Source organism: Trachymyrmex septentrionalis, unplaced genomic scaffold (assembly GCF_001594115.1).
Source record: "Trachymyrmex septentrionalis isolate Tsep2-gDNA-1 unplaced genomic scaffold, Tsep1.0 scaffold24, whole genome shotgun sequence".
Lineage (NCBI taxonomy): Eukaryota > Metazoa > Arthropoda > Insecta > Hymenoptera > Formicidae > Trachymyrmex > Trachymyrmex septentrionalis.
In genome coordinates this window covers 2,649,524-2,670,921 of record NW_017305397.1, presented here as the reverse complement: position 1 = coordinate 2,670,921, position 21,398 = coordinate 2,649,524, and the positions used below count along the sequence as shown (strand labels likewise).

General features: G+C 34.2%; 2 protein-coding genes across 8 annotated transcripts in view; one reads left to right on the top strand and one right to left on the bottom strand.

The window, feature by feature from the left end:
* Positions 1–1,751, top strand: part of LOC108748681 (N-alpha-acetyltransferase 20) — a 4,183-nt gene extending 2,432 nt beyond the window's left edge. Inside the window, exon 7 of the mRNA XM_018486958.1 lies at positions 1,251–1,751. The gene's annotated coding sequence lies outside the window, so the exon portion shown is untranslated. The remainder of the gene's footprint in view (positions 1–1,250) is intronic.
* An 82-nt stretch (positions 1,752–1,833) lies between these two features.
* Positions 1,834–21,398, bottom strand: part of LOC108748679 (uncharacterized protein CG43867) — an 82,428-nt gene continuing 62,863 nt past the window's right edge. For 3 of the 7 annotated variants that reach the window (XM_018486948.1, XM_018486949.1, XM_018486953.1), the window contains exons 3-21: positions 20,913–20,975; positions 13,439–13,606; positions 12,796–12,981; positions 12,361–12,572; positions 11,638–11,872; positions 11,310–11,484; positions 10,908–11,144; positions 10,263–10,554; positions 9,791–10,064; positions 9,095–9,484; positions 8,443–8,616; positions 5,781–6,073; positions 3,957–4,290; positions 3,486–3,725; positions 3,133–3,269; positions 2,894–3,023; positions 2,540–2,749; positions 2,328–2,463; positions 1,834–1,975 (exon numbers count right to left, since the gene is read on the bottom strand). In XM_018486948.1, the coding sequence (XP_018342450.1) occupies positions 1,911–1,975; positions 2,328–2,463; positions 2,540–2,749; positions 2,894–3,023; positions 3,133–3,269; positions 3,486–3,725; positions 3,957–4,290; positions 5,781–6,073; positions 8,443–8,616; positions 9,095–9,484; positions 9,791–10,064; positions 10,263–10,554; positions 10,908–11,144; positions 11,310–11,484; positions 11,638–11,872; positions 12,361–12,572; positions 12,796–12,981; positions 13,439–13,606; positions 20,913–20,975 (3,951 nt within the window). In that variant the 3' untranslated portion in view covers positions 1,834–1,910. Of the gene's footprint in view, positions 1,976–2,327; positions 2,464–2,539; positions 2,750–2,893; positions 3,024–3,132; positions 3,270–3,485; positions 3,726–3,956; positions 4,291–5,780; positions 6,074–8,397; positions 8,617–9,094; positions 9,485–9,790; positions 10,065–10,262; positions 10,555–10,907; positions 11,145–11,309; positions 11,485–11,637; positions 11,873–12,360; positions 12,573–12,795; positions 12,982–13,438; positions 13,607–15,849; positions 16,085–20,912; positions 20,976–21,398 lie in introns of those variants that run through there. The other 4 variants (XM_018486951.1, XM_018486952.1, XM_018486950.1 and 1 more) reach the window with 4 other exon arrangements.

Below are 21,398 nucleotides of genomic sequence, written 5' to 3'. Positions count from 1 at the left end.
CTCACTCGCTTTCTGTGTGTGTATGTGTGTATGTGTATGCATATATATGTGTGTGTGTGTGTATATAGCAACGTTATAATCGTTACATATGTTTTAATACACAATGTTGCACACGTACTACGCGAAGGAACGTAACGTTAGTTATATTAAATAGTAAATTACGTTCCCAATTACATCTATTTGGTCGTGTACCTGTAAAAAGAAACCATATAATCGCTAACACCTTAAATAAATATCAGATATGAGACTAGTTGTTATCAAAGTTAATATGAGTATATCAGATTTTTTCTTCGTTTGTTGATCGATTTCACGAGTAGCCTCACATAAAAGAAGCAAATGATGTTCGAAAATGAGAAGAGAGAAAAGTAGTCAGTCTCTCTCTTTTTTGTCAATGAGACAGTTTCGTTTTCAGATCTATTTATTATCCTACAATATATAATTGTTAAAATAAAATAATCTTTTTTTTCTATATTGAATTATGCTTTCCTTCTTTGCTAGAATATCACAAAATCGAATTTAATTTCGAATAAATTCAAATTATGAAATATACAAAATTTCAATTAAATTTAAATTCTCACAAGAGATTCGAATCTCTATTAGGGATGTTCGATCTTAATTTGACCTTTGAGAAGATTAATTTTTAAAAGATTTTTAATCAATCTCCTTTGCAATTTTGTTATCAATCGTGTTTTAAGAGTGAATCGATCTCCAATTTTTCTCGATAGGAGTACATTCGAAAAAATCCAAATACCTGATTACACAATAAAACATAAGCATTGAATGAATTGGCCAATCATAGAAACCTTAAGACTTTAATTAAGCAGAAGCAAATCCAATATGTTGATTTCCTTATTGCTTAAGTTTCTCTGTGTGCCATGATTTTTATGAAGTCCCTGCTAAAATAAAATATTTTATTCAAAATTGGTGAACATCATGTTTTGTTCTAAAAAAAACATTATTTTTTGCTAACTCTGATTTTACTATATAAATGTTTCTGGATCAATCTTCAAGAGATCAATTTTTTTAATGCAATCTCTATGGTGAATTGATCTATTGATTTGAGATCGATTCGCAGATCTTCAATATATGAATCGTACATCCCTAATCTCTTTTAAACCTAAATCAATTTGAATTTCAATTAAATTTATAAAAATAAATTTATTTTGATAAAATAAATTTATGTAAAACTTTTTGTCTGATAAAAGTAGAACAAAAACTTTTGAATAAAATTAAAAAAAATTATGTTCCAAATTATCACATAGCGATAACGTTCATATAGGCTCGGAGATGTTCCGTTCGGTATTGAAAATTGGAAAGAAACGCATCGCTGTATCATTCGAGAGATATACTCCTAAACATTTAATAACTTTGATTAATATATATATACACGATACGATGTAAATACATCACTATTACGCAATATTTTACGCATTCTTTTTCGTTTCTGTTTTTAATTTGATATATAAATGCGTAGCAAAAGTCTCAGCTTATTATTTACGTAGCCGCTGGATGAAACTATTCGATGTGTAATCGCACATACTAAATTAGGCAGTGTTACAGATCGATTTTAGTGTTCGATTCTATTTCAGCCGCTCTTTAATCACCAGCACGGTCGTTCGTGGTTAGCTCTTATGCTTATTATTAAATATTTACACAGATACATTCTTGTAAGCGTCGATACTAATTTACATGCACATACAAACGTAAACATGATTCGAACAGGTTTGCGACTTCTCGAAAAAAAAAAATAACGCACCGCACATCGCAGTGTACGATACTAATACTGCACTGTTACGCTGCTTTTATATGATACAAACGACAAACAAAATATTCATCGCAATCAGATCTTGGCGCGAATCCAAGAAATATATTCTCATTGTCTTTCCAAAAAATTAACGCGATACGACATTTTAAGGTCTTTGGTGATCTGGCGTGGATTTCAATATATCAGGTTGAGTTGGAAGACAGCTTGAACCTGCAAAAAAATAAAATACAATTCATTAAACACTGTTTTTGTAAAATATTAATTGGAGTTAATTGCTGACTAACAATATATAATCATTATTTTGTTATACAAAAACTAGTTAAAAAATCTATTAATTTTAACTTTTAATTTGTTGCTTGTCTATCAAGATATTAATTCTGAAAAGAGATCGATCATCAACATTCATGATACAAGAAACAATTAATCAAAAGTGATTCTGAATCAATGTTTACAGTAATTTTGTGCTTTTATTTATCAATCTTCGAAACAATCCAATATAATTATAATTTGATATAATATATTTAATTAATTATTAAACCGAAATCTCTTTTTTTTTACCGACCAGTCGCAGGTCTCAAAGTGGATTTGATGGATCGATGTGATCCATTGCGTGTTAGAGTATTCATTTGTGGAGTACCCGGTAATGCGTGGCCTAGCGCGTTCATATAATCAGCGATTAATAATGTTATTTCCAAAATCTATAAAAAGGATAGATAAAATTAATATTTTTCTAAATTACGAACTTTCCACGAGACGTTAGTCTACTATACGCACTTTGGGTTTAGAGAGTGCGAACAACAATTTTTGTTCAGCTGCACCCTCATCCGGGCAAGCGACAAGCATAAAATCATCCAAACAGCCACCGAATGTTACTATGTTCCCATAATTATACCGGCACATGACAGCCATTGTTTGTAATTCAAGCAATGTTACACTATCCTCAGAAACTGCTATCCAAACCGTCACAGACTCGCCTTGCTTCAACTATAAAGAAAATTATTTAAATAAATTCAAATCACATACGTATATAATATACGAAATATATTTTAATTAATTATTATATACAGTTAATCTATTATTAGTCATCTTGTTCCTACTTATAAAATATTTGTAATAGCATCATTATACCTTTGCTTGATACAGGGTAGCTCCAAAGAAAGGCCACTTTCTGGTGCATGTAAGATATATACGAACACAATCCAATACGCTACGACCTTTTAAAGCGATCCACTTTTCCTGTAGCTTCTCCTGCAATTCCCTGATGGAGTAAAAATCATTTGTTATAAAACAGCGAAAAATGTATAATTTAACGTAAAAATAAATATTCTCTTAACATTTTTTTTAAATTGAGTTTAGCAATCATTCACCTCAATTGATCAGCGGTAATATTGGCTCGATAGCGTAATGGATAAAATTTATCCAGAGCTTGGAGTACAAGATGATGTGGATTGCTTCCAGGGCCGCTTCCACGTGCTTTATCATTATTATATTCTCCAAAATCAATCTGTGAAATTGATTAAATGATCATAGAACAATGAATTGATTCAATTATACTTTACTTTAATTATTTACAATAATTAATTTTACAATAACAATAAGCATAATAAATTTACAATAATAAATATAATAAATTATAGTAATAATAAAATACATTTATTACAATTATTATTTAAATATATTTAAAAAACATGAAAAATAACCTAATTATTATAAATTATACCTGTGCCATCAACGATGCTAGTTCAAAAGCGAGTTCACGATTTAGTGGAAACTTTCCTTGCACAACTTGTTGATTCACTTGGTAACACAGTAAGAGCCTCTCTTTGTCCGTTTCCATTTTAGCAGCTTGCCGCCAGTAGCAACGAGATTTGTACGTCAATTGTATCACTCTAGTATTCTCAAACTTTCCCGAACCTTTCTCTCGTAACGCTGTCTCCCACTTTGAGATAATGTCACATAGCTGAAGCATAGTTTGTATCAAGTTTTAAATCAAATAGAATAACAAGGTCTTATTTTATTATTTAAAATTGTCAATTTTATAAGTTTCGTTAGAAATACAATGTAAATTTTACCAAGCATTAATATACATTTTGTATTATTTGATTTGATAAAGATTTGGTATTTTTTTATATGAATAGTCTCGAGTGAATGAATAATTTGATGTAAAAAGATGATTTCAATTTTTACAAACCTTCGCTTCTGGATCGATAAAATGTTCCAGATCTTTTTCGATCGGATCATCGCTGAATAGCGTGAAACCGGATTGATGAACGTCCCTACAGCCGATTTCTTGATTGAGAGTATTCAGAAATTCCTCTATCGTAGTACTGCCGTCAAAACTCACAACCTGATAGGTGCCATTCAGAAAATGAACTGGTATGGCATGCGGTAATGAATGATGGTATGGATTTTTCATAAGTATTGAAAGTACTTCCATCCTCGACGGTTTTACTTCTCTACTACCGTTTTGCAATGTCCTCTCTAAGGCTCTCTCACAGTAAGCCGCATATTTGCCGCATTCCGTTCTGGTATAATACAATGCAATGTGATGCAAGATGAATCAATAGTAACAAAAATTAGAATTGGATCTGTCATTGCAGAAAAGACGTGTTTTTTTTTACTTCAATTGATTAAACCAATTAAGATAGATTCATTTATTAAGATAAAGATTATACTATCAAAATAGTTTCAGTAATGCATATAGAAAAGTACTTTTCGAATTCTGAGAGTTTTAGACTAAAATCCGTAATAAAACTTTTATATTTGCGGAAATGAATAACGCATAAAAAATTTATCACTCAATCTATATCTGCAAAAAATAAACTGCGAGAAATATAATTGTTAAGATTCACGAGTCTTCCAAATTCAGTCTTATCTCTTAAAGATCTAAGATTTTTATTTTTACTAAAAAGAACTACATTAAAATTTCTTATTAAAATTCCGGAATTGAGTAAAAAATTTATTTTTACATTTACGTTGTAATAAGAGAAAAGATGGTAATGCTTTGCTACTAATGTGGATCCTACTTAAAATTCTGTTATAATTAACACCATTTTTTGCAACAGTTTTTAATTTGTTTTTAAATAAATATTGAAGTTGTAAAACAATTGCTGCTTTTTTGATGATGCTTTTTGATAATTGTTTATCTATTACGAGATATATACTACATACATTAAAGTTTTTTCGTATGATTTTCAATGTCAAGTTTAAAATGATTATAAAATTGATGTAAATAACAAGTGTTATCTTAAATTAATTCTTAAGATACTGTTCTCTTATTATGAGAAGATAGATAAGTTTGAAAAATTATATTTTCGCTAAGACTAATTAAATGCAAATTTTATCAATGTTTTTATGACTTTTAACAAGTAAACCCCGGGATTTTTTACAAAAAATATTGCAGATTAATTGTTTTTCATTAAAAATTTTTGTGATTATCATTTTAAAACGATTGATGATTTTAAGAAGTTCCTAAAGGTATCTGCGGAGAAGAAGTATTCATAGTAAATAGCAGAATAGGATCAACGCAGAAGTATTATTAAAGAAACTTCTGAGTCTGATACCTTAATTCAAATTTTTCTATAAATTCAAGCTATTTAGACTTCATGGGAAGTATAAATAGACCTAAAAAATCTAGATTCTATAAAAATATACAGATTACTCACTTTTTATCATTACACTTTGATAGCTACATCATAGTGTTCCTTTTCATTTACATAATTTTTCCTATTTTGTGAACTGTTTTAATTGTTTCAAGTGTGTTTGAAGTAAACTTAAATTAATAAATTACTGTTTGCAATATCATCGACTTAAATATAATTAAAAGATAAAAAAATTACAAAAAAGATGGCAGTCCATATTATCATCTTTTCCTTTTAAAATAAATTAGAGTGCAAATGTTAGAAACAGTTCTTATGAGAAATTTTTCTTCCTATTTCCTCGTGAAATGATTTGAGAGCTTTTTTTCACGTTTCTCTCTGCAATGATCAATCCATTTTCTGATGGACTCACTCACTTGCTGTCGGCATTTCTCTGCAGGTGCAGTTTCAGGTACCATAGTAGCCGATTATTTTTGGGCAGGAAGAGGGAAACGGCGAGCGCCAAAAGCTGCCATCCCTGGATAAGCACATACTGCGCGGGATTAGTTTTGCAGTCCAAGATAGTGGAGGTCGAGTGGCCCTGCGTGAGCGGAGGACTGTGAGAAGTCGAGGCCGTTGATTGCGCGTCCGCATTTTCACCGCTGCCATTTGCCGCGGGACTTTGCGTATCGCAGGTGAAGAGCGATTGCGTGGCGCAGAGAAGGAGCTGCTGCAATGGTATGCTGGCATACTACTACGTTCCGGCATATATCTCAGCCAATCCTAGTATACTACTTTTCGTCAAAGGGTAAACGCGACACATTTTACACGAGTGACGAAACATCTTGATATTTGTATTTATGCCATTTCATTTACCTCATCAGCTTTTTATTTTTATTATTTTAATTTATTATTTTGTAGATGGATATTCATTCTCCATATGTATGCATAGATACTATTTCGATCGTGAATATGTACATTTTGTAAAAAACAGCGAGTTAAAAGAATAGGGAATTAATTCTGCCAAATCAAATTTCTGTCCTTCGAGAGAAAGTGAGGATTAATTTAAAGATTCTTAGTTTTCTATTGCATTCTATGTATATTTTATTCCTTTCTATTCTTATTATATCTGTATTATTTGTGCATAAGTGATTAAACAATCATCTCTCTAAATAAGATTTTCAGTGCAACAGTGATTTTATTTTTCTAAGAATTTGAAAAAATTTGTGTGTATACATATGTAATTTTCTCAAATTCCCAAGATCGATTTTTTTCTATTTATTTTTGTGGAATAAGATGTAACAATACAATTTAAGTGCACACAATGTGAAAAGACAATTGCTTCAATTTTTCACTGAGTGGTTTTTTTTTTTAAAGAATCACTTTTTAAAGTAAAATAACATAGACGAATTAATAAAGTAAAATAAATGAAAACATAGAAAGCAAAAGAAAAAAAAATCTTGAAAATCCTACGATCTCGAAAATTAGAAATTTGTAAATTTGGAGAACGAATCTCAATTGATTACCTTTAGTTAACTGATTTTTCACACGACATGTAGATCTCTTTCCCTTTTAAAAATTTGCACTACTAGAAAGTAGAATTAATTGAATTAATTGTGTTTCGGTAGTTAGTTAGTAGATAAGCACGAGAAATCGAAATTTCACCGCACAACTCTACGTGTTAATCGAATAAAAACACGTACTCGGAATAAACCCTTTAAAATTGCATGAAAATTAAAATGTGTCAATGAGAAAAGCTCTTAGGCCGCGTGAATCTACCGTACCAATTGTAAAGCGTTGCGTTTACGTTCGTTGACATTACATGAGACGACTAAGGCTCTTTTTCTTCACAAGTTTGTCTTGTGATGCAAAATTCGAGACAGCACTGTCCTTGTACATATTATGTCTTTTTTTTTTTTCAATAAAGCTGAGGGAAGAAGGATAGACAGAAAAAGAGAGAGGAAAGGATAGCAGAAAGGAAAAGAGGAAAAGGAAACAAAACAAAGAATTCAAAGTTATCTACGAGATGTCCAAAATATATCTTTAAAGTGATTTATTTGAACCACTTTTTAGATATTTTTACATCTTTGTGACATTTTTTGAAGATTTGTATTGTTCAGAAAAGGTATATATAAAGGATTATAACTTTTATTTGTTAAAATAATCTAATATATATTCCGGCGATAAGAATCTAAATCTCTAAGCAGCATTCAAACAGAGAATATCCAAGTAACTATATATTGCAGCTATTATAAAAAAAGGAACTCGTGTGAAAAATTAGAAAAAAAGAATTTAAAAATGTTTCTTTCTGTGTGTGTCCTCATGTACACCAACATACCATTCTGCAAGTGTGTGTGTGTGGCGCAGAACGTATTTTGACAGATTTCTTATTCAGAAAAAATATTACGTTTTATATAACGTACATCAGATTTGACGGACGCTATCAACAGACATCCACATAAATTACAATATTATGATAATCGTCGAAATATGTTCAGCTCACATGATGGGCGTTAGGGTAATATGATTAGGGTATGATGTATAAATATTAAAATATATGATAAAAAGTAAATGAAACTTAACACCGTCGTGATGCCTAACAGAATTATAAACGCATGCGATTGAAATAGAGTGAGAATCTAAAAGACAGCACACTTAAAGCGGCAAATTAGAATTAAATGTGTGAATGAATGTTAAAACTAAAATAGTCATTGAACTTGGTCAAGTATTGTGGCAATAAGCGGCGTATTTTTGTCGCTAAGTATTATCGAGTGCTATATTTTTAGTTGAACCATTCTAAACCACTACTTAGTGTCCACGCCTGGAAGAATTATTTGTAATACTTGACTAAGCATACCCAGTGTACCATTTTCCGCGTTGAAAGAAATATCGTTCGAATGATCGATATTAAAAATATGATCAATGATGTTTATGAGATACAGATGAGATCTATCAGAGATAAAAAAAACAGACGATCGATGAGTATCGTTTTAACTTCAAAAATGGTACAGGATGGTTGAATGTTGTTTTTGTTAAACAATAAGCAGGACTTACAACGCGCGCAGTACCCAGTGACACAAGTCTGGCGGCCTTTTTTACCTGTACGCCCAAACGGTGTTGGGTGTGACGACTTGTCTGCTTTACCAGTGCGCATATAAATTCAGATTGAAGTTCAGGCTGGTCTAGGCATTGTTGTAATGCGTTTTGCGCTAGAACCACATGGTAGTCGATACCTGCTTGTTCTACTGCCACCGACATAAACAGCTGACAGGCCTGTACGATTAGACGTGTGTTAATTATTTTAGTAGATACATTAAGCTTGTTCCTTTTAGCCACGCCTTGTTATACACTTTTCTGCATTTAACATAAAATAAAAATATGTTTCAACATATAAATGTGGAAAAAGAAAGAATAACTGAAAAGTGTAGAAAATGTAGCTAAGAAGAACTAGATTTCATTATAAATGTTAATAATTAATATAAAAAGATTATCTATACCAAAATTGAATTGAAACTTGTAAATTTGAAAATACCGTATTTAAAATGAGACAAATACATATATCTACGTTTTGAGAATAAAGGGACAGAAAAGAAAAAATATATAGAAACCATAGTTCTAGAAGCACTGTAAAACTTAATAGAATATTGGAAATAATTAGAACTGTTACGTCTATCGAGAGAAAAGTGTCAAAAATTTGGCATAAATCGCAAGTAAAGCAATCGCGAAAAAATCGACGAGGGAACGTGTCAACCTTAAAGAGTTTTATGGCTTCGGTTTGCAAAGTTTCGGAGGTCAAGCTTGTCAGCGGGCTCGTGATGCTTTCTTTCGTGTGTAGCAGTAGGGGATGCCGCCATAGCACACAGCTAGGATCACCATCAGTTTCCATTAGTCTCTGCACTAATTGCTCGTATTGTGTGCCCGCGCTCGGTCCACCACCCGACACCACTGTCAAGTGATAGAGCCAATTGTCCTTGTCCTGTTTATGTGGCATCAGTAAATAAGTTGGACCCTGATGGGTCGGAAAGATGCCAATTGTTCTTTCGTGTGGGCACTCGGCATCTCTCTCCTCGCTATCGCTATCCGAAACATGTTCCACCTCCTCCACTCGAGCATCTCTCATATTGATTTGGCCAATAGGATTCTGATGGTTCAAAGAATTGATTGAATACATTTTTTTATGAGAGTACGAAATACGTACTAAATGTTCAAGAAACACAATTGTTATTGAGCTATAAATATAACTAGTTAAATAAAAAGTGATCAGAAAATATTCTCCTAAATTTTATAAGATACTAAATTAAAAATTGCAGTTATCAATTATCTTAAATCTTGTTTAAATTTTTAATCATGATAATAACCAAATTTGCTAGTTATACAAATCGTTGTGTCTCGAGAATACATCTAATAATGATTTTGTTTGTATTTATGTTTATTTGTGTATACTAACCGTATCACTGGGGCATTTAAAGTAAAGGAACATCTTGCCAATGAGCACACACCAACACTTCTTCGCGTGGCCGTTTTTCACTTTCGTCAACCAACCTTGTATCGTTGGTTTATTATCTTCCCTGCTGAGCAAGAGTTTTGTTGCGTTTCGCCTCTGCACGTTCTGTAGTACTCTTATCCAGTCTTCCATTGTGGCGATGCAGTCTGCAGTCAAGTAATAGGTCTTCTTACCTGTAGCTATTTCAAAAGTGGCAGCTCCTTCAGCTCTATTGATCCTGGAAGAAATATAAAAATATAAATATCAAACTACAGATTTTTTCAAAAGAAACAAAAATTAAATGTATTCAAATATAATACTTTTCCTGAGATATTAAAAATATCTTTAAATATTGATAATCTTTTATGTTACAGTCTGATCATTTGAGCAATTTTTTCTCAGTGACATAAATTCTTAAGCTACTTTTATCGCATACCTGCACACTTCGTCCAAGATTATTTGGCCTTGAGGTTTCCGATTGACATCATTTTGACTCTTCCAATATGTTAATACACCGTTTTTCAGTACAAACCATCGCTTTCGCCAAGTTTTTAACTTGCCGCCTAATTTCGCCAGATGACCTGTTTTTTCCAACGATTCCTGTCTCTTTGGACTTTCGCCAGAAACGCGCATTAGAAGGCTAGGCATACTAGATTCTAGAGATGTCGAACTTAGTGCATCGGGAGGTATTGCATAATCCTCGGATAAACCTGACTCGAGAGAAGTATCTGTAAACCAAATGAACTTAAAGTTGTTGGATGCCGGATATTTTGTACCTGAATTTCAAAGCATTCGCTTTCTCTTGATGCTTGGTTAACAAATTATCTTTTTTTGCGTTTCTTTTCTTTTTCAATATGCAACATATTATCAAAATAATTATAGTAAATTTAATTTACGTGGTACATTTCTTAATGAAAATATTGCTGTATCAGTATATTATTTATTATAATATATGATTTTTCCTTGTTTGGAAAATAGATGGAATGTTTTGAAAATAGTAAAAAAATCATAAAAAATGTTATATTTAAAATTTTATCATAAAATGGAAAGACAGAAGAAAAATCATATTAATTAAACTCACCACGTTTTACGCTTTTACTGGGAGACCCGCTAGAACTTCTTTTTGCGGGACTGAGGCTACTGGTTGTTTTAATACTTTTCGAGGGACTGCTTCCGCTACCGAGGGAGGAATCTGTATTGTCGGACGAGCTATTAGTAATTCTAGTATTAGTTTCAGTTTGATTCGGATGTTCCTCGCCGTCCGAACTATCATCAGAGCTATCGCCGAAAGGCATAGATCTGATTTGACTGGCACGTCCTAAAAAATATATGATCGATAAAGACAAATATCACAAATAACTTTACAACAAATTTATACAGTTAATTATTATTTACATTAATAAATGTGATTTTTGTTATATTGTTGCCTATTTTCCTCTCTCATGCTAACTTCTAAAAGTTAATTAATATTTTTGTAATCTACCTTTGACAGTAGCGTATACTGGAACAGAAATATCGCAGTAGCCTTGAGAGTTGTGCGCTGTCAAGTTGTGTCCTGTGGCCTGAGAATGCTTCGACGAACTCGTCGTGGTGGTCATCGTGGAAGGTGCGGATTCCTCGTTAGTTGGTGGACCGATGCCAAGGCCACCATCCGCTACCTACAAATAGTTAATCGAGGTTTAGTTATTTCAGAAATTAATATAGGATATACAAAAAGACTTAGATTATTTCAAATTAGTTTATGTATTTGCTGATCTTTACGGTTTTCATTTCATTTGTACACATGTCTGTATAACTAAAATTATCATTACTTGATATATTTTCGCCTCCCAGCTAGGAAACCTATGTAACGGCGGGGTCGGCGGACGAGGACCTTGTCCACCTCCTTGCAGCCAGTTCATGCCCTCCCGGCTGGGTGTATATATCTCAGCATAGTCGTGCACCGCTTCCGAGCTTCCGCTGTCTCGGCTGGCCTCCGAAACACCAGACATATTTGGCAACATCACCAGGTTCTCCACCGCTGCGGCTAACTCCTCCGACAGTAGACTAAGAGAGGATAAAGAGAAGCGGCAAGTATAAAGCACAGAATCAATTCAATTACTTTTTATGCAGAGTGTATGTATGTGCGTGGCCGCGTCTTTAAATTCTACACTGTTCGTTAAATTAAAAATATTCTACTGTTCGCTAAATTAAAAGCACGTAAATTTAATTCAAAATTTTATAAAACACATTATATTATGACGTAAATATGATAAACGTATAATTATAACAGATATGATAAATAAAACACATATAAAAGTATAATAAGAGGGTGGGACGACGGATCCCCTCAGGAAGTCCCAGGACGTTACAGGGTACCACATTTCGAAAACTCGGGCGCCGCTATCACGTCGTGAGGCCTCCCAAGGAGAATCGAGATACGAGAGACGAATGCATTTAGTGTGCTCGTAAAAGTAGTCGAGAGAAGTGTTTAGTCTCAAAAAAGAATTGAAGCGTTTATCGCGCGCACGCGCGCGCGCGGACGAAAGTTTTACCTCGAGTCCATGTTGGCGGTCGCGATTCCTCGTTGGATGTTGCCGCAAGCGGACAAATGTCTCCGGTGCTTCGTACTCGTTTGCGGTTCCGCCACAATATTTTGCACGCACTCCGGTGCCGTCTGCGGGGTACCTTCTAAGCTCTCCGATCGTCTACGATCGATACGCAAGGTGGGATCCACTTCCAAAGACAATGACGCTCTCGTCGGTGCCTGCATTTACAGAATTTGTTGTTTAAGAATCTATTAGATCTATCGAAATTAATCACAATATATATTTTTTCGCCTAATAAGTAACATTTTAAATAATTTAAAAATAATTTCAAATAAGTATTATTTATTATATATAAGTATTATTTATTATTTTATTTAATGACTAAAAACTAATGTTAAAAAGAGAGAAAAGAATTCTACGGACTATCTAAAAAAAGCTTACAGGAGGTTTGAGTCCGATATTAGTTATATGATTGCGCAACAATTCGAGTTGCTGGTTACACTTGTTGTTCTGTTCCCTCAGATGTTGATTTTGTTGTTCCAGTTCCCTCAATTTATTAGTGACCCATTCTTTTATCCTCGCTGCTTTCGCTTCCACTTGCCTGGCGTCATGTAACCGTAGTTGCCTCTGTGAATAATCGACGTTGACTGATTGATAAAAGGAATTCCGATCCCACCCATTCGCGTAATCATCAAATATCTCGACATAGATTACAGATAATTTCATATCTTTAAAAAAACCGTGGATAATGCAAATCATGTGATCGAACAAAAAATGATATATGCATAATATTTTTTAAATAGGCATGATCAGAAAAATTATTATAAATAGTTATTTATTCAATTAATACAATTATTAAAATTTTTTTATTGATATATATATTAAAAAGTCATTTTTCAAAACCATCAATGTTGTCCAATAATTATATATAGTTGCCAAAAAAAAAAAACAAAAAAAAAACAAAAAAAAAACTGTTTGAAACTTTTATCTCGGTACGATAAATTTAATTTGTACGCCAAAGTATTGTTCAAAAAAGCGCTTTTCGCTACAGTAGTTTTTCGACACAGTAAGGATTATGACTTACCTGTTCCTCGACTTGAGTTTCTAGCTTCGAAATACAGGCACAATGAACCTCCTCGATCTTGTCATTCTGCGTACCGGAGGTCGACGGCAGCGAATGCGGCGGAGAACCAACGCCGGATGTGCTGAGGCAGTACTCACCCTTCACTAGCCGCTCCTCCATCATCCGTACCTGAAATGGACAGAGAGTGAGCAAGCGCTCAATGCTCATGTTAATGCTGCACTTCCTGAAAACGCTGACATTCGATCTTCAACACGTAATATTATCGATACTATCTAGATTTGATTATCGGTGAATCACCTGTTGTCTCTACGAAGTCAGTGTGTGATTAATTTGAAATTAAAATTTCTTCGCTTTTTCTTTAGTTCAAGGAAGAAATGTTCACAAAGAGACCGCGTCAGTCGTTAGAAGTTGTAAGTTTATATTCGAAGAATTTTATTAAGCTTTAAGTTATACAAGAAATTCGTTTAAAATTAAATTAAGGATATCACCAAATTAGTAACAATTTACTTTTCTGAAACTTTTGAAGATCTTTTCATTTTTAATTTTAATCGCTAGACAGTTTACTTGATCGTTAGATGGCAATTCTGTTACGCGAATATACAGAAATGCATTTTGTATAAATAAATTACATAAATAAATATTTCTAAACTCCAAATATTTTATTGCTTCATTACATTTTTCCAAATGATACATATAATAATTTAAATAAAAAGTTATTCGTAATCTACATACACATTTTCTTATAAACCGTTAAATAATTTCCATAAGTATTTTTGATAGCAGAATGAGCATCCCCTTCGCTAACAGAATTCAACGAATCAAATAATTGCTGGAGAATTTTTGCTTGATCGCAAATAATCGCGAATCGAGGTAATAAAATGCTTATCGGAAAATCTCATTCAACCGGAAGATATCCTAAAGGCTACTTGATAGCCGAATAATCGTAAACCAAAAAATGTAGACGAACTATACTACCGAAGAGAAAATCTAACCGTTTGCAAATAATCGCCAACGACAGATGCAAAATAATTGCAGAAAGTGGTTAGACGGTAGATAATCGCGAATCGAAAGAAACTGTACAATCATCAGAATATGTTCGTTGTTGAGTAATCGCCTATCCAAACTGGCTATTGAGGGAATTCGAATTCCCTCCGCAAAAATTGCAAATAATCGCGCGTACCGAGAACATTAAGAAAAAAGAAAAAAATCTGCGCGGGGGATTAACGACGAATAATCATGCGAGTATGGATTGCGAAAGCTTTCTATGCTCACGATCGGGTAATAACAGCGAACGTGCGGATCGAATTCGCGCGAGTGCGTACGTCACGTCACATTGTGTTGCGTGCGTTACGTTACGTTGCGTCGCGCTGGGGGAAAGAGACAGAGACAGAGACAAAGACAGAGAGAGAGAGAGAGAGAGAGAGAGAGAGAGAAAGAGAGAGAGAGAGAGCGCTTTGTGTATGACGGGGAGAGAACCCTTCCCGCATCGTACGTACCGTACATCCGCGCGTGTGGCGTTTACACACGATGTATAACGCGACAGAGCAGCTGTCAAAAATCGATATCGCCTTAACGGCTCGACGGATATGTACGGTAAACGCCGCGAACGGGCGAGAGCGGCGAACATTCACGGCGACTAGTCGAAAGGGGACTCGAGAGAAAATCAATACAGGGAAATCCTCTCTCTCGCCGAATGTTTTCCCGGCGTGTGCCTCCTCGTCGTCGTCGTCGTCGTCGTCGTCGTGCATGTGCTACCCTTACTTATATCGATCTTTCTCCGACTCTCCCGTGAACGTTTTCTCGCGCACGTTTTCTATCGTTGTTTGCCGTCTTTGCGGTCGCATCGCGGTCCTGATGCCTTCACCGACAAAAGGGAATCGACTTCTGCTTTGAGGAGACGATTTCAATTGCGTTTTCCGCGATATTTCTAAAGTGCAGCGCACGCTAGAAATTCTATCAGCGTTTCGAACCGACCTTATGCCAACAAATAAACAGAGAATTATCGTTTGTAATGATATATTCCAAATTTTTTAATCAAATTCATTTCTTCATTTATTTAATTTACAATGAATTAATACATTTTAATTGATATTTTTACTGTTACAATATGTATCTAATTCTATATATGGAAACTCTCTCTCGTTATGTACATATTATATCACTTGCATCGTTTAAGCTCTACAAAAAGTAGATTATATCCGAAGCATATTACACAACTTAATTACCAGCCTTTTTGTGAAATACAATTATTAGATAATAAAATTAAAAATTAATTTTACTTATATTTTAAATAATACATTAAAGCAGCTAATGAAATAAAGTAATAATGCAATGGAGAAACCTTTGATATTCGAGTGTCGCGTAAATTTCATTTGAAAACTCTCACAAAATCGGCTGCCGTAAAGTCTTACCTCTATTAAACGTTTCCATGGTAGAAGATTTTTTTTTTTTTTAAAGCTGACTCTAATTCCTTCTCTTACTCCGGCAATTCGTCCGGAAAATATTCATCCACGACGAGCACTCCTCCGACGAGGATTCGGTGGAACGAAGCAATTTATCAAATAAGACCGGGAACAATAAGAACGAAACGGCAAATCTCGCGGATGAACGCACGTGAGGAGAACTCAGTTTCTCGTCCACTCGCCGATGAAGATCACGCCGAACTGAAGCGAAGCGAACGAACGTACAACCCAAGTACATAAACTACCGAGGGTTTTCTAGAGGCGGTGAGTCATGTTGGCTCATAGCCAATGAGTGAATTTGTGGATGCTACTCGTATGCATGTTACTTGGGACGCGCAACCACCGTGGGGTCAAGCCGATGACCCTGAGGCGAAGCGAACTCACTCCCCGGCGACACCGTCTGGTGATGCAATGACGAATCGATCGGGAAAAAAGGGCTACTGGAGGATGTAAGAATGAGAAGAGAAGTCAGCCTTCCAAACGATTAACAGCGAATTAATATGTAAATGTTTACGAAAAGGTATCGGGCGCGTTATATACAATTCTCTAATTTGCAGAAGGTATATATTTGACGTGTAATTGCCGCAATTCACTGATACATAAAATTTAAGACACTGCAGAATGGCTGCTTCCGTAAAGCCAAATTGCAGAAGGTGACACTTGGAACTGACTCGTGAATGTCCCACTCGTTCTCAAGACTGTCTTGAAATTTATCGATCTACTCTATTTAAGCGCAGGCTTAAAAGAAGAAGATTCGGAGGATGATGGAAGCGATTCGTACTCCTAATGTAAGTTTCGGTAAAGTTCGGAGTTCGATTTTCAGTACGTCTCGTCACAGAGTGACTCATCTAATTTTTCATTCATTCAGAATAACTAATTCTTAAATAAAAATCGTTAGCCATTCGTTAATCCATTCCCAGCTGGTATAAATGCTCATTTCGTTGCTCTCCAAATAATTGTTTACGAGATAAAAAGCAGTAAAAAACGATAACGAAAAATGCATACCGCTTTTTTTCTTGGTGCACCCCAACGCGACGACGACGGGCGCAATAAAACCACGGGCGCACAACTGTGTCAGCGAAGATTCCCCATGATTCGTATATTACAACGAAACTATTCAGATATTCGAAAGTCACACGCATACAAATTCTACGAAATATATTGTAGTAACGTATAAATTTTTGCCAATTATTCTAGAAAGTGGTCTTAATGCATGTGTACATATTTCATGGGAAATTACATGGTACAGCGAATCGATATTTGGCAAATAAAATAGATACATATTGACCAACCAAATATATAAAATAATTATAAGTTAGATATTAGGGGTATTACAGATAATATTATAAAAAGTATAGGTATATTCGTGGTATAAATGTGTCAATCAATGTACTTTTTGGCAAATATCGATTCGCTGTGTGTGTAATTTGCCATGAAATATGTACGGACACATGGATTAAATTCTAAAAATAGTAGTCGGCAAAAATATTTGACGAGGGAAGAACTGTCACGACTTAACTAAGAATATTTTTAAATCAAATAACAATTGATTTTATTATATAAAATAGCAGTAATAATGTACACTTTTAATGAATTTTAATAAATGAATTTACATGCCGAATTATAAATCCTCTTATTAATTAGTAATTTCCAGACTTAATTATAAATTAACTGAATTAATTTTCAATAAACAAATTCGTTTATTATTCATGTAAGCCGCATTTAAAATAATTAATAAACAAAATGAAATTTTCATGTAGAGAAAACAGAATATATCTCGAAATAAGAGTAAAAGTATTAATTTAATTTTTTCGATTGATAAATATTATGTATATTTAAGACGTAACTTTTCTTTGACAAACTAGCCTTACAGAATAGGGTCTTATACTGAAAGACGTACAAGTTACGGGAAGAGAGAAATGAAGACAGCATCCTTGTTTTATTTAATGCACGGATGTCGGCGGGAAGTGAGGATTACTCATACACTGGACGTAAGCCAATTTTACACGAGACGCGACTCATTAAGTCGCTGTCGCAACCGGTACGTCGCGCGTTTAAGCGCCGCTCGTTGTTCCCGTTGCGATATGTATAATCCGATGTGATCATATGTAAAACTTGTCGTCTTTTGCTTCGATATTGCTTTTGAATATTAAAGCAATGAGTAATCGATAAGTATTACTGCACTCTCTCTCTCTCTCTCTCTCTCTCTCTCTCTCTCTCTCTTTCTTTCTCTTTCTATACATTACGAGATCAGAATCGTAAATTAAAGGTTACAAATATAAGTAAATTGCTTATATACGAGCTTTCGCTTTATAAGACTCATATAAACAATTTACTTATATATTTGATCTAGTCTTTAATTTGTAAATTTTCGCAGTTAACTCCGTTGGTAAATATATTTCAATTTTTTGGGAATTATATCTTATCGCATTATAAATATATTATTTACGCATTAACAATCGTAAAACAATTAACTTATATTTGACTTGACTATTCTTGAAATCGCAAAATTATTTTTACTTTAATTTGAAAAGAGATCAGAATTTGATCAAACACATAATTTTTATTTTAATCCCTTTCGGTCTAATTGACATCTAATCTCTAATTTGTAATTCTAAATCTATAATATTACGGTTTGATATGAGCTTTATATAGGAAGGAATAAAATGATAAAGTACATTAAAGCCAAAGTTATCTCTCTTATATATTTAATATTATATGTTAATACTTTTCGAAAAATCTTTACTCCGATTTTTGTACTAATCAAAAGTAGAATATTTTTTAAATAGATCCACACAAATATTAATATGACAAGATTGTTTCTTAAGAATAAATGCGGAAGTCCCCTTTAAAAAAATTCTGTACCATTGAAAAATAAATCTGATATGACAAAGTTCTCAATTTCTAAATGGAATTTCAATTAACGCAATTTTCGACGTTACGACTGACGGGAAAATAAATGTCATATTAATTTGTTTTTATTGTCAATTAAATAAGCATAGAAATCAGTTCTGCGTAATTACACCATCAAACTCTAAACTAAACGAGATTATATAGGATTTAATTAGTATTCAATTACTGGTAAAAAATATTATCTTTGAAATTAGCTGTACAAGACAATCCCTTTTATACCAATTATCATGAGTGGCGAGTGAAAATAGAAATGATTCTATGCACGCAAGATCTCATATACCGAAAGAACGGTCTCACTGAAATATCTAATATTTTAACTAAATACAGATCTGAAAATAAAGCTGAACATCAAAATGTATACTCGAACTAGTTGCTGAAATGTTAAAATTTTCTACAAGCATTGCTCATCATGCCATATAATTACTTTGATGATCCAACAAAATTATTATTTTATCTGAGTATAATTATTTTTATATCTGTATCTAGTTGAATTTTTTAATATTTAACATTTTTTAATTTTTAAAATTTACGAAAATCATTCTTTCTGTATAGTGATTACATCAGTTTTATAACTGTTTCTATACTAATGTAGATTAACTTTAATCTTGGCTCAATTTATTCTTCATCTTTTTCTTAGAACTCGAATAACATGAAGAGTTGGTTGAACCAAGATTAAAATTAAATTACGTTGATGGAAACGGGAGTTAACTGGGTAAAATTTCGGTCGATCCAACACTGGACGTCGCCGAATATACTTCACTTCGTGTGCGCGAAGATGCTTCTCGCGTCGGTCGTCGCGACGTCGCGAGTCTACTGCTCACGATGACTAAGTGAACAAGAAATTTTCGTAATTCATAATTTAAGAGAGATTCATTAAAAAGATTACGCCGCGGTATTTCAATCCCCGGACGGTGGCGGCTCACGTTCGTTACCTTTCATCGATGTCACCTGCTGCGGGCCATAGCTACTCGTGGACGGGATTGACTTCGACGACCTCGACCTTCGACACTCGACCGTGGACGCGTGCGACAGATCAAACGTCCGTCCGTGTAACGTCGGGGAACAGCGATTATTTCCGAGAAATTAGCACGGGGGTAACGTCGCCACGCGATGCACTATCGGGGATACACGTGGTAACGCGCGAGGGTGAATCTCGGGGTCATAACAAAACGACGACCTCACCGGCCAGCCGCACGGCCATCTTGCTACTCTTATCACTCTTCCCTCTTGTCCTCTCCCTCTTTCCCACCATGCCTCTTTCGCGCTTTCACCCCTTTCTCCTTCCGTCTCTCTTGAGGTACCGACGGATACCGACGGACACCGACGCGTCTACGGTATAATTGATATTATTTCACCCTTTCTATGGATATCGGTAACGAAGCTACCCCATTTACCTATTTTCACTTTAATTAACAAGGGGAAAACTTATATTAAAAATGTGTAACTCCTTTTTTATTTGTCCGATAAAATTAGAAAATTACGTGCAGTTTTAAAAATGAATTTTTATTAATTTAAAATGTATAAGTTTCAATATATTTTGAAAAAGTGGAGAAATCTATCTTCAGTGGGGTTGCGAAAATTGACAACTCGTCGTTGTCCCCGGTTGGTAAATCGGGTTCGCGGAGGTTCGTAGGGTGTATCGTTCGCGAAGGGGTGTTTCGGTGTCCGTCGGTAAAGTCAGATATACGAGGATAAGAAACGCGTGCGCGTCGGAGAAATGGGGTCGACTCGTCGTCGGTAAAAGATACGTCTGTGCAATGCCAATGTATGGTATAAAATGGGGGTAAACTACCCCGAAAAAGAGAAGTGATAAGATGGAACCGTTCCAGAGTCCACTAGTATCACGTATCATTGCCAACTTCACTCAAATGGAAATGGAGATTTAGCTCGCAAGGAAATCTATACAAGAATATGCACTTTTGCTCATTAGTTTGACATAAGACTTAAAGAACAAAATTTGTGAGTAAATAGAGTAAATAGAGTAATAGAGACGTTATAAAATAATCTTGCATTTGCCTTTTTGACATTTACGTTTCATGTGTTGAACATGTACTATATGTATTTCCTTACATTCTAGAGATATCAATATGTTTGCTTACCTTGTCTTCAGCTTCGTCCGCTCTGCCTTCGGCCTCTAACACACGCTGTTCGAGCTCCGAGAGCTGAAACAAAAAGCAGGATCGTTTTAGTGATACGTCACTTCACGCAAGATTGATGGCGTTTTACGAGATAGACAATCTCGACTTTTAACCGTAATTCTACCTGACTTCGTCAATGTTAAACGCTGCATTGCAATTTCATAACACGTACATATTTCTGTATCTCTCTTTCTTCTTTCGCAATTACATTTACTGTTACTTGTTCTGTCATTTCGGTTTCTTTTTAATTTTTTTTTAATACAAAGTCACTTGCTTACTTAAATTAGAAAAATTATTCGCTTTCATTTCCTCCCTTATGACGTTATCAAGAACGGGTGACAAGAACCTTCAATATCGTGGTAACACGTAAGAAATTTGACGTGATGTTTGAGATCGAAGAAAGTTTGGTGGACATACAAGTAGTTCGATGTCTAATTTCGCGAGGGA